This window comes from Zea mays, chromosome 1, assembly GCF_902167145.1.
Source record: "Zea mays cultivar B73 chromosome 1, Zm-B73-REFERENCE-NAM-5.0, whole genome shotgun sequence".
Classification (NCBI taxonomy): domain Eukaryota; kingdom Viridiplantae; phylum Streptophyta; class Magnoliopsida; order Poales; family Poaceae; genus Zea; species Zea mays.
In genome coordinates, this window is record NC_050096.1 from 71,097,279 (window position 1) to 71,114,514 (window position 17,236).

General features: G+C 49.8%; 1 protein-coding gene across 1 annotated transcript; it reads right to left on the reverse strand.

The window, feature by feature from the left end:
- Positions 1–305: 305 nt before the first annotated feature.
- On the reverse strand, positions 306–15,849 carry LOC100273621 (inter-alpha-trypsin inhibitor heavy chain-related). The gene is made up of 13 exons (NM_001360282.1): positions 15,331–15,849; positions 13,627–13,776; positions 13,308–13,520; positions 13,142–13,231; positions 12,873–12,989; positions 12,211–12,480; positions 11,972–12,128; positions 11,539–11,616; positions 4,715–4,815; positions 4,077–4,247; positions 2,972–3,046; positions 1,486–1,581; positions 306–748 (listed from the first exon to the last, which is right to left on the reverse strand). Exons 1-13 carry the CDS (start codon positions 15,742–15,744, stop codon positions 410–412), a joined length of 2,271 nt encoding a protein of 756 aa, NP_001347211.1. The 5' UTR covers positions 15,745–15,849; the 3' UTR covers positions 306–409.
- Positions 15,850–17,236: the final 1,387 nt, after the last annotated feature.

Consider the following 17,236-nt stretch of genomic DNA (forward strand, 5'->3'; position numbering starts at 1 on the left):
TGAATTGTGGAGTGTGTCGGCCCAACAGGGTCAGTTCTGGTGTTTAAAGGAGTTGTAACAGACTTAAGAGAGAAATTAAGAAGAAAATAGAGAACTCACCACAGAACGTTGCGTCGACCCTCTCTGGCGGCGAAAACGTGCTCACGTCCCGGCGAACCTCCCTCTTGCCGGCGGCCAGGGGCCATCACAACGATGCAGCATCGATCTGAAGGATTTGCACAAAGCTAACGGAACGTGTGCGCTTCTGTTCTGTCCCTTAATACAGTGATTAACACACGTGACGCTCTTACTGATCAAGCCAAGTTAGATAAACACGTACGTGATGCCAAATTCTATACATTACTGGGAGCATTTACATCACTATACAACAACACATTCTCACCAACTTGCTCGGTTGCTGTGGCCTCACTCAGTTGGACCCGCCGCAGCACAGCTCTGAGCAGCACTCGAAGCATCCCAGGCACGCGATGGCGGCGCAGGCCTGCGCCATGACGATGGCGCACTGGTCGTTCATCTTGCTGCACGCCTTGATGAAGCACATGCAGCAGCAGCAGTCCGCCATGCGGCTGCAGCAGCCAGCGGCCTTCTCCAACATCACAAACTTCTCGGCTGCTTTCATGTCTCCGAATCCTGTTGTCAGGTTCTCTGTTGTTGCCGCTACGTCGCCAAATCCGACCGCTAGGCCACCTAGCGGCATCGCTGGCAGCTCATCTGGGCTACTGCTTTGTTTCGTTGGTTTATTCTTCGCCTGATCAAATACAACAATATTTCTTTTATACAGGAAATACAGCAATATTAGTCACAGATTGTGGAGGCTTTTTAGTTTACATGCTGTCATACTCCTCCTATTCCGTACCAAATTATAAGACGTTTCGTATTTTCTAGATATATTATCTAGATACCGTGTGCTACGTGTCTAGAAAAACCAAAATATCTTATAATTTGAAACGGAGGGAGTACATGGTTTAGCTAGCTTAAAACATCAGATTGGTTCAAGCAGTGTGCTTTGGGTCTGGATATAAAAGTTGTCTAGAACTCTTGGAAGAATGTTGGAGTAAATGGACTAATGAAAATGTTGAAGAAAGAACAAGAATATCCAAAGGTGCGTTGCCTTCTATATGGGCCATGTTGCTCTGATCTTTATAGTTTAATTAGCAGCTTGGATTGACAATACCAACCAAAATTTCTTTACAGAGATGTAAGCTTTAAGGGCAGACCCTGTTTCGGAGGCTCCCACGTGAGGTCTTGTTCGGTTGCGCAGGGATCGAAGGGGATTGAGAGAGATTAAATCCCATTCTATTCAATTTTGACTAGGAAGAGATTTAATCCCCTTTAATTCTATCCTAACCGAAGGAAACCCAACTAAGCTTTCTCCCCGTAAATGCAGAGAGACCACTTCAAACTCACGGCTTGGTAAATAGTGACTCACTGCACCAGGTCTACCCTTTATAGAAATGTAAGCTTTATTAAAGAAAAAAAATCCACCTGTTGTGCTGGATCTATTTTGTCCAGACTGGTTTGAAGTAGTACCATGCGTGTGTACTCAGAAGGAAGGCTATTTTGTATGCTTAATTTCACAACCTGTAAATTAGAGCAAAGAGAATACAATGTTATAAACAACATTGTTCTTAACTGCACAGAAAACGAAGAGTAAAAAAAGAGATAATTTCATTTCACTCTTGGCAAAGTTGCAACGTCATTATACTGATTGCAAGGCCTACTATCTCAAAGGATCAGTAGTCGAGTACTGGTAATACCTCGCAAAAGGAAATATCAGAGAAAAAAGTGATGTATGAAACTACGAGTACAATTTTAGACATTCTTTTTTTCCAGTGTCATATGTGATATGCTTGTTTCGTAGGTAAATTTGTTAATGACTCAGTTTTTCCCAAGGTTATGGGACTGCCTCATGGAAATTTCGTTGACTGACCAAGAGGATCATCACACTTGGAGGCTAGATGCTAGCGGATGTTATTCTTCCAAATCTGGCTTATTTCTATGGCAGTGACCTTTGAGCCTTGGGGTCGGCTATGGAAGACCTGGGCCCCAGCCAAATGTAAAATGCTTTTATGGTTGACAATTTGAAACAGATGTTGGACATAGGCTTGTTAAGAGGGGCCTCCCTCATCCGGATAAATACCCACTCTGTGTAATCAAGAAGATGAAACGATACATCTTTTAACATTGTTGTGGGAAGACAAGTATGATTCAGATGCAACAATTCCATCCGTTGAACCTAGCAGATTCAGTCCCCTGACAAAATGAACGGAGCTTTGTAGATTGGTGGACTGGTGACACAAGAAAGAAAAGTTAAAAGGGAGCACAAAAAAGGAGGACATTCTAATTATACTCAGGTTCTGGATTATTTGGAACATAGGAATGCTTTTGTGCTTGAGGGGGCTCTTCTCCTTCGGTTAGCACGCCCTATGGTGTATGGCTGGTGCGAAGAAACTGCATGGGCTAGTTCTTAAGTTTGCAACCTAGGACAGTTGGGCTAGGTCAAGTCGTGTCTGTTTGCTATGTTGCTAAAGTCTTGAGTCTGTAATAACCTCACTCATATTTGATCCCTGTATGAGTGAGGATCCTGTTGGGAACCATCAGCTCTCTTGCGTTATCAAAAAAATCTCATGATTTTGGTCATTATTTCATAGTTCAAAGAATTTATTTTAAATAAAAACATTAAGCACTGGCCTAAAACGAGCACATCAAGTCATCAACAGCCATACTAAAACTCAGCATCATGGTTCCAGTGCTTCATTTAAGGACCTTCAGTGTTCAGCCACTAGCTGATATGATTCTAGGCTTCTAACTATTTGTTTCTCTAGTATGCATGACAGCTGTGTATCATTTCTGATACACACAGCTCTCTTGCATGTTCAAGAAAAAAATTGTGTAAACTTTCATTAAAGAAAGAATATATTATACAACGTGACACAACAGATTAAAATTAGCCTTCAATGGATCAAATTACCTTTCGCTCAAGCTCCTTGTTCTCCATAAGCCATGCTTTTGCTGTGAGAAGATCCATCTGTTGCTTTGCCAATACCTGAGATTCGAATCGACAGCACAACCCTTTAGTCTCAAACAAGCTTGGGTAGACTAGAAAAAAAAACTACACGTAAGTAGACCAAGAGTACTTGTTTAGTTCAAAGGATAATTATTTTCTTATAGGCTACTACAACAAGATTTAAGGCATAATCCATTGTGGCACTGACTTCTGTCTCAAATCCAAATTGTCAGTGACACAGCGAGGGACTTAGCAAAAAATTGAAGTGGCTAGTGAATATTGAATCCTTTTTTAATCAAGGATATGCAGATACTTTCACAACTACAGACTTCAGCAATAAAACATATCAGTTTAATAAAAAGGACAGACCTAGGACCGGAGGTTCCCACATGAGTGGGTCTAGGAAAAGGATAAACCGAGGGAAACCTTCTCAGCGCAAATGCGGAGAGGCTACTTTGAACCTGTGACCTATTGACTTCGTAGCAGATAGGGCTGCAACTGCAGCACAAAGCTGTGTTCACCCGTTTAGTTAATCTGCCTGTGAGGGTAGTTTGGAGTTGTGTCTGCTAGCATTTTGGTTCCTGGTTCAGTATAGTCGCCAGCTGGGTAGAGTTTCCATCATAACTTCGGCTATGTGTCTAAGTGTGCCAAAAGAGACAACGGTTCAAACAAACCAAGTCAAATTTACAAACTGCATTTACCTGTTTTGTTTGGCTACCTTGTTTAGTGCTCACACTGCACTCACTTTAACTGGACATTTGGAAGGATGAATAAAACAGATGGGTAAACCACTTCCAATATAACTGGCTACGCTGTAAGTTTCTTGGGGTCAAGAATCCACTTCAAAGTAATGCAATAAAGTTCAGCCTTAAGGTAGAGGAAAACTTCATCCTTATTTGTACAAGTTATCTGTATCAGTAATTTAAAATAATTGACCAAGTTACTCTAATACCTCTAGTCCTCTGGCTCTACTTCTGTCTATTTCATTGACTGATGTACAACAGTGGCTTAGAGTAATTGTAATAAAAACAACTGAAAATAACTGCATAAAGAGTATTGAGTATCTTACTTTATCAAGAGGTATATCCTTTATATGTTGGACTTTCAATTCAATAGATATTTCACTCATGTCAGCCAAGTGACCCTTGGCGATAAGTGTCTCCGGAAGCTTGCCATTGTACCTTCCAGAAACACACAATGGATATTTTGCTGAAATGTCTGGAATATATACAGAATCCACCTGGTTGGAAAAGAAAAGCTTGAATGTAAGAAACATAACTGTATAACCAGATAGGGAAACAAATGGCTAACATACAGGCACAGTTCCCTCGGCTTTAATCAACTTGCTTATTACAATGACAATGGCCTAAAAATGCACGCATCTACAAGGTAATCATTCCTTCTCAAAATGTTGCATAATCTATGGAATTCATCATTTCAAAAGTAGATCCATCTTTATCCTCTGTTCTGGCCAAATATATCAATTGCTGTGTACAGTTTGTTTCTTGTGCACAACGTAGTTTTTTTTTTTTTTTGAGGAAGAGTGCACAACGTAGTTGAACAGCTACTTTGAGAGGAGACAATGTCACATTGTATAGTAGATATAATCTTATCATCAGGAGTTCAGGACAATAGAAAAGGTAATTACATAAGTTGCTCTTGCACAGGCAGCCACAGAAAAGTGAAAATACACTAAAAATTACTCACTTCAAAATCTTGAATATGCTTTATGGCATCAATGGAAACATTTGACACTATTGTGCTTGAAGCTTTCTGGAACCATTGAAGCATTCGACCCTCAATTGATCCTAATGGGAGGGGGAATCAGAACAAAGAAAGTTCAGTTTTACAAATTTGATACCCTCCTCAAATCCATTTATAATATATTTCAGTCAACATATTTAGGGGGTGTTTGAATGCACTAGAGCTAATATTTAGTTGGCTAAAAAATTACTAGTGGAATTAGCCAGCTAATTATTAGTTAATTTGCTAAAAGTAGCTAATAGTTGAACTATTAGCTAGACTGTTTGGATGCCTTCAGCTAATTTTAGCAGCTAACTATTAGCTCTAGTGCATCCAAACACCCCCCTTAATATGCATTAGTTTTACTTGATAATAATCCATAATATCTTTTGATTTGAACCCATAGTTGCTGGAATCAATGGAAATACAAAAAAGGTATCAGAAGGACTGTTATATGAATAAGTATAATATTGATTTTGACAACCAAAGAAACAAAATTCAGTTTATCAGTAGCAAAATCCAATATTTTGATCATGTAGCAACATCAAAAAGGCCTTTTTATTAGAATAGGAACCCATAACCCTAACCAGGGATGGGGAGTAGTATTAATAGACTCCATAACTGGGCCAGGCCCATTACAGTGAGGGGTGAGACGGTAATTACATGGGGAACACCCCAAACCCTAGAAACCTAGACGGGTAGTCTAACACCCCCCCGCAGTCACAACTCTATCCTGTACAGATGTTGAGACTGGATCGGAAGTCTAGAAATACACTCGACGGCAGTCCCTTGGTGAAGATGTCGGCGAACTGCAGCGTGGTGGGGACGCTGAGAACCCGAACGTCACCGGCAGCGACACGCTCGCGGACGAAGTGTAGGTCGATCTCTACGTGCTTTGTGCGCTGATGCTGCACGGGGTTGGTGGAGAGGTAGACCGCACTGACGTTGTCGCAGTAGACGAGTGTGGCGCGCTGAAGAGGACTGTGGAGCTCGTGGAGGAGCTGGCGCAGCCAGGAGGCCTCGGCCACACCGTTGGCCACGGCGCGGTACTCGGCCTCAGCGCTGGAGCGAGAGACGACGGGCTGCCTCTTGGCGGCCCAAGAGACGAGGTTGGCGCCCAGGAAGACGGCGTAGCCGGAGGTGGACTGGCGCGTGTCGGGACAGCCAGCCCAGTCAGCGTCGGTGTAGACCACGAGCTCCGACGTCGGGGATGGGCGTAGTAGGAGGCCGTAGTCGAGGGAGCCGCGGAGGTAGCGTAGAATCCGCTTGAGCGCAGTGAGATGGGGCTCCCGCGGAGTGTGCATATGCAGGCACACCTGCTGGACGGCGTAGGCGATGTCGGGCCTGGAGAACGTGAGGTACTGGAGCGCGCCGGTGAGGCTCCGGTATGACGTCGCGTCGGCGACCGGAGGCCCGTCGTCCTCAGAGAGCTTCGCCTGAGTGTCGACAGGCGTGGAGCAGGGCTTGCAGTCAGACATGCCAGCCCGCTCCAGGATGTCGATGGCGTACTGGCGCTGGTGGAGGAAGAGACCCTGAGGCCGACGTTCGGCGGTGATGCCGAGGAAGTGGTGGAGGGGCCCCAGGTCCTTCATCGCGAACTCCCGCTGAAGGGCGACGATCGTGCGGTGTAGGAGGTCGGCGGTGGATGCCGTGAGCACAATGTCGTCGACGTAGAGCAGTAGGTAGACGGTGTCGTCGCCGCGCCGGTAGATGAACAGGGACGTGTCCGACTTGGCCTCGACAAAGCCGACGGAGGCCAGGTAGGAGGCGAAGCGACTGTACCAAGCCCGTGGCGCCTGCTTGAGGCCGTACAGGGACCGGTTCAGCCGGCAAACCAGGTCCGGACGGTCAGCGTCGACGAAGCCGGTGGGCTGGCTGCAGTAGACAGTCTCCGTCAGAGTGCCATGGAGGAAGGCATTCTTGACATCGAGCTGATGGATCGCCCAGTCGCGGGAGAGGGCGAGGGAGAGGACGGCGCGAACAGTGGCGAACTTGACGACAGGGCTGAAGGTCTCGTCGTAGTCCACTCCGGGGCGCTGGGTGAAGCCCCGAAGGACCCAACGGGCCTTGTAGCGGTCGAGGGAGCCGTCCGAGGTCAGCTTGTGGCGAAATAGCCACTTGCCGGTGACCACGTTGGTGCCTGGTGGACGCGGCACCAGGTCCCAGGTGTGGTTGGCCAAGAGGGCCGCGTACTCCTCCTCCATAGCGCGACGCCAATGTGGGTCGGCGAGGGCAGTGCGAACGGAGGAGGGTACCGGGGAAGCGTCGGGTGGAGTGCTAGTCGTAGCGGCTGCCAGGATGAGCCGGTCGACGGGGCGGAGAACGCCAGCAGCACGCCGAGTCACCATCGGGTGGACGTGCCCGGGGTCGCGGTGGATGGCGACCGGGTGGTATACGGACGACTCGGAGTGAGCCGCCGGAACGTCGGGAGCGGCTGGTGGGGCCGGCTCACGGCGGTGATAGACGACGGCGGGGTCGGCGAAACGGGTCGCGCTCGTCGACGGGCCCGAGTCGGGGGGCGCCGAGGTAGTGGCGTGGCCGCGGCGATGGTAGACGAGGGCGGGGTTGGCGAATCGAGCCGGAGTCGACGGGGCCGCGCGTGGCGCAGGCGGGGTCGACGGGGCCGCGCGTAGCGCAGGCAGGATCGACGGGGCCGCGCGTGGCGCAGGCGGGGTCGACGGGGCCGCGCGTGGCGCAGGCGGGATCGACGGGGCCGCGCGTGGCGCAGGCGGGATCGACGGGGCCGCGCGTGGCGCAGGCGGGGTCGACGGGGCCGCGCGTGGCGCAGGCGGGGTCGACGGGGCCGCGCGTGGCGCGGAAGAGGTCGTGGGGGCCGCACGAGGAGCAGGTAACGGCGCAAGACGGGGAGCCGAAGGTGGGGGAGGAATCGGATCGGACTCGAGGAGGGAGTCAAGATCGGTGGGTGGGGTGGAGCCAGCAAGGGGAAACACATCTTCGTCAAAGACGACATGACGAGAGATGATGATGCGGTGGGAGGTGAGGTCCAGACACCGGTACCCCTTGTGGTCAGGGGAGTAGCCAAGGAATAGACAGCGGGTGGAGCGAGGAGAAAGCTTATGTGGAGCGGTAGCGGAAGTGTTAGGGTAGCAGGCACAGCCGAACACGCGAAGGTGGTCATAGGAAGGGGTTGTGCCGTAAAGGGCGAAGTGGGGGGTAGGGTGGCGTACCGCCTTCGAGGGAAGACGGTTGAGGAGGTGGGTGGCAGTATGCAGGGCCTCTGCCCAGTAGCTGGCAGGGAGAGACGCCTGGAAGAGGAGACAGCGGAGCATATTAGTGGTGGTGCGGATCATGCGTTCGGCTCGGCCGTTCTGTGCAGAAGTGTAGGGGCACGAGAGACGCAACTGGACGCCATGAGTGAGGAAGAAGGAGCGAGAGGCGTTGTTATCGAACTCGCGGCCATTGTCACACTGCAGAGCACGGACCGGGCGACGAAACTGAGTGGATACCCAGGTGAAGAAGTGTGTGAGGGTGGTGAATGTGTCCGACTTCAACCGAAGTGGGAAGGTCCAGAGAAAATGGGAAAAATCATCCAAAATCACCAAATAATATTTATAACCAGAAAGACTGAGTACAGGGGAGGTCCAAAGATCACAATGAACCAGGTCAAAAGCCTGCTCAGCCCGAGAAGAAGTAGTAAATGGGAGACGAGTATGTCGGCCTAACTGACAAGCATGACAGAGACCCTCAAAATGTCCCCTACTACATGAAAGATCGAGACTACTGGTAATCTTGGTCATGACGTCGGGTCCAGGATGGCCGAGACGTCGATGCCATGTGGTGGAGGAGGTGGTGGAGACCAGGATAGGAGGTGGAGACACGCCGGCGGTGGAGGGCTGGAGCGTGTAGAGAGGCCCCGAGCTGTCACAGCGGGCGAGAAGGGTCCTGGTGGCCAGATCCTTCACAGAAAAACCAGAGGGGTCAAACTCAATGGAACAGGAGTTGTCAGTGGTGAATCGACGAACAGAAAGAAGATTGTGGGTGATGTGGGGAGCTACGAGAACATCGTTGAGGTAAAACGGCCCAGGGAGAACCGAGGCACCTACTGAGGTGACTGGCAGAGTGGAACCGTTTCCAACGACGATCGAGGATGGGTGAGAGGGGAGGGGGGGATGAGAGCGAGAGAGCGTGCCTGCCGTGGGAGTGGTGTGGTACGAGGCACCGGAGTCGATCACCCAGTCGGAGGGGGGTGGGGTCATCGCCATGGTGCTGAAGGCAGCAGCGAGGGAGGCGCTGTCCCAACCACCGGCCGGCGGGGACCAAGGCGTCGAGGTGGGGGTCCCCGGGGGCAAGAGCGCGGGCGGAGCCTGGGGCACGACGGGAACACCATAAGGAGGTGCGCCGTAGTGAGGTGTAGTCAGGAGGGCTAGCGCCGGAGGACGGGGGGCACTCGGTGCCTGGCCCGGCCACATGGCGATGGTCCCGGTCCAGGGGTTGTAGAATGACGGCCACGCGTGGCCGCCACCCCGGCCGGAGGGACCGCCACGAGAGGAGCCGCCGCTCCCACGGCCGCCCTTGCGGGAGCGACGACCCCCGTCGGTCGTGGAAGTCGGACGAGGGGCCGCCGGGACGGCAGGTGGGGGGCGGGTGGGAGCCCCGGTCGAGGGAGGACGGGTGGCCTGGCCCCCTGAGGGCGGCTGACCACTGGTAGGAGCGCTGTAGAGGGCCGATGCAGGGGTGGGTGCCTCATGCGCCAGGGTGAGCTCCTCGAGGAGAAGCTCGTTCCGCACGGCGTGGAAGGTGGGGAAGGGCACGCTCCTCTTGATGAGAGCCTTCAGGTGGCCGTAGCAGGGGCTGAGGCCACGCAGGAGGTTCAGCACCAGGGTACGATCGGCAACTGGCTCGCCGAGATCGCGGAGAGAGTCAGCCAGACCCTTCATCTGGCGGCAGTATTCTCCCACAGAGAGGTCCCCCTGAGAGAACAGGTGGAACTGAGCGTCGAGGTGGAGCGCCCGCGCATCTCGATTCCCGAGGAACTGGTCCTCGAGAGCGAGCCACGCCTGGCGAGCAGTGTCCGCCTGATCGCGGATGATGTCCTGCAGCTCAACGGTGATGGTGCCGTGGAGCCATGAGAGGACAACGCTGTCCATGAGGCACCAGGAGCGAGGCGGAGGAGCGTCGTGGTCGACGAGGACGTGATCGTCGAGGACGAACCGCCGCAGCGTGAGAAGGACCTGTCCTCGCCAGCGTGGGTAGTGGGAGGACGCCGGATCCAGCACCACGGACACGAGGGCCCGGATGTTGTGCAGACCCGCGGCCTGAGCATGGAGAGCAGTGATGAGGTCGGCGTCGAGGTCAGAGTCGCGGGGGTCCTCCGGGTGGTCCACAGGGGCGACCGGTGGGCGGCCGAGGAGACGCTGCGTGGTGACCATCTGGGTGGTCAGAGCGGCACCCAGGGCACGCTCACGTTCCAGGGCGAGGGAGGCGGCGCGCTCACGCTCCCGCGAGGCCATCACAGCCGCCTGGATCGTAGCGAAGGGGTCGCCGAGTGTGGAGTCGGTACCGGGGGGTGCCGCGAGGGCAGGAAACCCCGGTGGAGAGCCACGACGGTGGGCCGGGGAAGGGGCGTCGCGGAGGGGCCGGAGGCCGACGATGTAGGGAGCCTCAGCATCTGCCACGGAGCGGCCGGGGCCCATGGGGTGGGTCTGGCCGGCAGCAGGAAGGCCCAGGGAGGCGACGCCGGCGGCCAGGGATGTGGGGGCCGCGCCCAGGCCCGCGGTCAGGGGCGGGTGTGCCAGGCTGGTGGTGGGCGCGTCCTGGGGAAGGTCCGCCATGGGCAGGAAGGGCGGCGGCTGGCAGCAGGGGACTGCGGCGAAGGGGGAGAAGGAGAGCCGGCACGGGCACGCGCGGCGCGGGGTGTGCGCAGGGCGCGGCTGGCACGGAAGCGGCGGCACGCGCAGCAGCGACGTGGCCGAGCGGGGCTGGGCGGCAGTGGGCGCACGGCAGAGAAGCAGGGAGGAGAGAGGGTGGGAGCGCGCGGACCTGTGCACGCCGGAGAAGGAGGGGGCGCGGCCGGAGAGAGGGAGTAGGGGACCGGCGGCGGCTGCACAGGGGAGAGGGAGCAGGGGACCGGCGGCGGCTGCGCAGGGGCAGGCGCGCGCGGAACCGGCGGTGCAGCAGGGAGGGAGCGGGAGGAGAGGCCGGCGCAGGGAGCTCCGGCGGCTGGGGAAGAAAGCCCGGCGGCGGCTGGGCAGGGGGCCGGCGGCGGCTGGGCAGGGAGAGGACCTAAACCAAAGCTGATACCATATTAGAATAGGAACCCATAACCCTAACCAGGGATGGGGAGTAGTATTAATAGACTCCATAACTGGGCCAGGCCCATTACAGTGAGGGGTGAGACGGTAATTACATGGGGAACACCCCAAACCCTAGAAACCTAGACGGGTAGTCTAACACTTTTAACCTGACAACTTGCATTAGGCTAACTTTTGAATTTTTGATCATGCAAGAGCAACAAATTTTCTTGATCAATTGGATGAAGTTTGACTTGACTTATGATCTAGAAGGAACCAAGATGATATCTAAGATATGCATCATGTTGCTTTCTACTTAAATCAGCAGTGCGGGGCAATAACTAAAAAAGGCATGAACTGGATTATCTGCCCAAACTAGAGCACGGAATGTCAAAGAAGAAAATCTACTAGTTGGGACTATAGATATAAGAGCATAAATGCATAATGCAGTACTTCAATTCCATCAATAGGTACTTCTGCAGAACAGGGGGGGGGGGCATTTGGCTTCTGAGATAAAAGGGAGAAACATGCCCATACCTGTATCAAATGCAGCAGCATAGTGACCCTTACCAATTGATGCCAACATCCTCAAGAAATAGTGGTTGCAATATGAACCTAATATGTTGTTTCCAGCGTTATGGAAAACAATTAGAAAATTTATCTGACAAGTAAATCAACAGTTATATAATAAAATCGAATTTTATGCCCACCACATACAACAAGATACAATGTAGTCGCACTTTAGTTCTTTCACAAGATTTAAGGAGTACCCTTAGCACAGTTGAGTGGTTCAAAAGCAATTAACTTAAAAAGCAGATACCTTCATAGAAAAATGCAGTTGGACTAAAGGATGCATGCATGACTCTAAAAAACCAACAGAGAATTTGCCTACATGGTTTAACATGATATGTTTTTAGTAGTAGTAGAATCAATTGAACATTACACACCCAGTTATGGTGCGAGATATTACCTAGCCCAAAAGTAGAAATCCGAGGAGACTTAGATCCACTTTTAATAAGTTGAGTTTTCAATGTATGGCAGATATTCCGTTCATCATCAACTGACCCATCAGTAACAAAATAGATTTGTGGAAGCGCATCGTGAGAAGTTGACAGCAAAGTCATTGCCTTGTAACCAAGAAAAGAGGGAAAACATGAACAATGGTGACATATGATAATGATAACTTGTTATTGTCTTCGTATGTCATACCTCACTCAAAGGATGCATGATGTTAGTGCCACCCTGAGCGACAAAGTTTAAGTTCATCCATTCAATAGCGTTTCCAATTGTTTTTTCATTTACTTGCTCCAAATGCGATGAGAATGAGTGAAGCTCATCATTAAATGTTATTATGTTGAAGTAATCTCCTGGAATAAGATCAGAGAGAGTAGTGGACAGGGCATTCTTAACACTCTCAAGAGGCTTTCCTTGCATGCTTCCACTTGTATCAATGATATAAACAACAGCCTTTCTGAAGACCTATCAGCTCAAATGAGATAAATTATGCTAAAAGGGAACTTTTATGCATATAAAAGGGTTCACAAAATAAATATTATTTTCATGTTGGATCGATATTATTAATACCATTAAATAGATATCTTCAGTAGGGGAAACAAAATATTTCAAGCTAAGGTTAAAAAGATATCAATGCCAGAGAAACAACATAAATTAACGGCACCAGAAATTAGAGTTATTTGCAATTAAAATACGTAATTTTCCATTCAGCTTGCTACAGACTTCTACGATTTTACCTCCTAATTTTCACATCAATGAAAAGATAACCAACCATTTTTAACCATCAGATTATATCCACTAAATATTTGATTCATGATGTTGAGAAAACATAATGAAACCCAAGTAAGAACAACTACCTTTCTGTTCTCGTTATTTCCAGGTAAAAGAAAAAGACAGAACATATCTCTGTCATCATAGTCACGCAAGGTTGAGGGCTGCACAAGAACTCCACCAGACAAATCACCAGAATAAACCTATAGACATGACCACAAAAAGAAAAGTTCGGAAAAATGAGTGCATTCTCATCTCCACTGAAAGTATGAAGTAAAATTGGAATAATTGAACAGGCATAAATGAAAATATCAAACAGGTACAGGTAGCTCAGAGAAGGCATTGAATAACTCACAGTATATGCGAAGGTAAAATCTTTGGTTGACCAATTCTCAACAACTGCTTCATGCAGGAAAGACAACTTCTCACCTTGTCTACTTTTTTCCTAAAACCACAACAGAAGATTGAGTGGTAATCATATGTTGTGACTTGTGAAGTAAAAAAAGTAAATACTTTAATACCTTCAAGGGATGGCTTGTTCCCTGCAATAAAATCTCCTTAGTCACACCACTATTCACAATCAACTGTATTTTCTCCTTTTTCATGAAAACCTTTGGCAAAGGGTTCACAAACTGCGGGAAACGAAATGGTACTTCGACAGAAAATTGTCCGTTGTCGTATAGCAATTTTTGTGACCATCTGATTGTGGCAAATATATCTTCTCCACCTCCAACCTTGACATATGAAATAAACTAATCAACAAAAGCCAATGTGGCTGATAGAAGCTTGAAATTTCACATGATAGTATTTGGCACCAATTGGAAAGTACGCAGCAAATACCTGTGGTATTGTCAAGGAAAAAAATTCCTGTTTTAAAAGACCCCCACTCTCGGGCATTGCAATCTTCACTGAACAGTTATCCTCTGTATCAATTACATGAGTATTGTATGATCTTTTCCCAACAGTAACCTCAGCGCCTAGAATTGAACCCTATTAGTGAAACTTTCCTTAGATTGATGCCAGAAGAAAATCACACTAAAAATAATTTCAGATAGTATAAGCATTTAAAATTAATGCCAACAAAAATACAGTAGCAAAGATATATTTTCTTTGTAATTAAGGGCTTACAATCATGGCATACACAGGTCTCGATATTAAAGAATCCATGCATTATGCACACTGATGGGTATATAAATGACATTCATTCTCTTATGGTCAGTATTATCAAGCTTCTAAATTTAACCCACAAAGAAAGAGTTGTTAAATTCAAGGAAGAAATTCTATCTGGCACTTGAACTATCATGAGAAGCAAATCTTGGGCCCCTGACTCAAATAACAGACAACTTTGGCCATAAAATTGGGTTCTCATTTATTTCAAGCTGATAACAGGACAGATATGCATGTTTAAAACCCATGCCATGGCAGGTTGCAGGAGCCAAGGGGTTATCCTTTCTGGCTGCTCCTAGCCATATAATTTAGGGCGGTTGGATCCTTCATGGATATTTTCATGTACTCCTGTTCTTGGCCTCCGTAAGGAGTGCATGTACCCAGAGCGCCTTCCTGCCCTTTGTATCCTTCCTCTTTTAATATAATGGGGCGTAGTTCTCCTACGCTTTTCGAGAAAAAAAAACATGCCATGTCAGCAAAAACTGGCTTTAAAACAGCTTAAGAGTCAAAATTCAAAAACACCCTGTTTGAACAGTTGAAGGGGCAAAGTTGTCTGGTATAAGTTCGGAACAAAATTGGACTCTCATGATAGTTCAGGGGCAAAAAAATGAGCTTCTTCCTAAACTCCAAACATCTGAAATAGCACAAGAACAGCAGTAAAAACGAAAGAAATAAAACTTCATCAGGCAGGGTTCTCAAGTTCTATAGAAGTGGTTGTCAGCCAACACCAGAATGCAGAAGAAATGTATAACATGCAGTCATAAACTGAACTGGTTTTAGTAATTCGCCTGGAGAAAGCAAAGCTCCAAATGCAAAATAAAAAGTAATTCACGCCACTTCCATCTCTCAGAATTACAGTTGAAGGCGCACATTTTTAACCGCACATAATTATTGGTTCTAGTAAAGCAATTCTCCAAATACTGTACAATAACGCGGTGCACAAAAGAATCCGTTAGTGGAAGTCTGTGTTGGACAAGTGTACGAAGACAGCAATCCCTTTGCAAGTTCAATCCGATGCTACTTTGGATACTACTTTCTTGTTAATTATCTTGTAGCACGGAAAGCAAAGAATTTGTGCCAAAACCATGCTGGAATCCACTAGCAACAGAAAGGCAGGGCAATGGCAGCCATGATCCAGCCAAATGTAGGCCAGGAGTAAAGACATACGGAGTAATGACACCGGGTTATGTCCTGATTTGCGGAACCCGGAGAGCATAGTCCAAAGCGACAGCTAATTGGGGGCCCATCCACCTAACACGAACCAGACTGCCGGCGGATGCAAGTGAATGTTGTAATCATTGAAACGCCTAATAACCATATCCAAAACTAACAGAGCACACGCAAAGGGCAAGGTAAGGATGAGTGCATATGCTGGACCTGGTGAGCCATGGGCACGACGATGCGGCAGTGGCACGCGCGGCTGCGCGTGATGCAGTGCAGCCACCAGCGCGCGCGCAGGGCGACCTCGGCGGTGGCGCAGCCGGCGGCGCAGTCGACGCGGAGCTCGACCTCCCGCATCTGGAGCGGGATGAGCGCGGGCGGGTCGAGGCGGCCGTAGACGTGGGGCTGGTAGCTGGGCACGTCGGGGCTGTCGACGGCGGCCGGGTCGACGACGACGGCGTACGCCATGGGCGCCGCCGGCATGAGCTGCTGCAGCGCCGCGGCGGGGTCGTCGCGGTCCATCGCCAGGTGCGGGCGCGGCGGCGGCGGCATCCCGCCCCCGCTGGGCAGGACGAGGCGCTTGGTGAGCTTGAGGCCGTCCTCCACCGCGCGCGCGAAGGCCTCGTCCATGGCTGCCCGGAAGAGGCGCGGCGGTGGGGATGGCGGGCGATGCGGGTCAGATTCAGGCCAGTGGGAGGAATCGCGAGCTGGTTTTTGGCGTGGTTTAAGTGGAAGGGAGGTCAAGCGAATGAGGTGGGAGAGTCATGCGTGTGGAGGGTGACGGGGACGAGACGAGGCCAGCGACAGGCGGGGGCGGTGAGGTTACCTGCCCGGGGAGGCACGTTGTTTTTCTCGTGCTCCGATGGACGTGGTCCACGCGGGCGGGATGAGCACGTTGCCTGTCTCCGCAGTTTCTCAGGATTTCTTGCACTTCCGGTTCCAGACCAGGAGAGCATTTCATCCAAAAGCTACACAAAAGTTTCGACCAAAACTAAGGATTCTTTTATAGAAAAATATAGCTCAAAATTTTATTTTCTTTGTTCTAAAATTTAGGGCTACGTCGTTGGAGGAGCAAAATATCTGTGTGGTCCTCATCCACACGGAGAAGAGATGATCGATGATCCCGTGGAGCTATGGGGGCCCATCATTCTCATCGCCTCGCTGCTTCGGCTACCCGCCCGGAAAGCGACCCATTATTGTGACCGTCGCCCGTCGGCAAGCACACGAACATGGCGATATCGCGCACCCACGCGTGTTCGTTGCTGCCTATGCAGCGGCCCCACGCCGGGCTGGACACGTTGATGGCCGATGGCCGCGTTTCCGGCCGTTGGTCTGCTGTAACGGCTAGTTTAGTTACAAAGATGTTGAAAGAGCTTCCTACAACACCTAAAAAGTAGAAGCTCGGGTTAAAAAAAAGTTTCTAGATTATGAACATTATAGACACATTTATATTTCTGCTCACATAATCGTAACGATATTTAGATTCTCTCAAGAGTCATATTCTCTTTATAACTAGATTCTCAGAAAAGTTGGTCTTATAAATCCACTAAGAGCTTAGGTCAAAGAGAATTATAGACTTAAATTTTTTTTTAGTTAAAATTGAATAGAAGGAAATTTAATTTCTCTCAATCTATCTCGATTCAGACGCAATCGAACAAGACAGGAGTAAAGGTATAGTGCCAAAACTACTGCTTACCTCATGCGAGAACGAAGGATTGGAAACAGAAGTGGAGGATGACAAATGGATCGATTGAGGAAGAAACCGGCCACTCGTGTTTTGTGGGACGATTAATAAGCCATTGTTGCGTGGTCTGGTTGGGTGAACCAAAGGACGCCTAGGCATCAGCCTTCTTCTGTCACTCCATGCTCATCGGTGTTCCTCGCCAAGTAGCGGTGTCGGTACAAGGTGCATGCCAAACTCAACACTCGGCAACTTGACGTAAAGGAGGGGTCTCAACTCTCAGGCGACGGCAACTACCGATAGCTAGGGTGGCCACCCCACCACGCCCAACTATCTTCAGTAGACTCACTATCTTATTTTCTATTTTAAACTTCACTCTATAAACAGTGCAAAATAGTATATTTTGTACGGTCGTTTACACGGGGCTGCTGGAGATGGCCT

Coding starts and splice junctions, on each gene's coding strand:
- LOC100273621 (NM_001360282.1), bottom strand. CDS start 15,744: ATGGACGAGGCCTTCGCGCGCGCGGTGGAGGACGGCCTCAAGCTCACC. Junction 13,232..13,307: donor GAACAAGCCATCCCTTGAAG/GTATTAAAGTAT, acceptor TTGTGGTTTTAG/GAAAAAAGTAGACAAGGTGA. Junction 3,047..4,076: donor AGGATATACCTCTTGATAAA/GTAAGATACTCA, acceptor TTCGAATCTCAG/GTATTGGCAAAGCAACAGAT.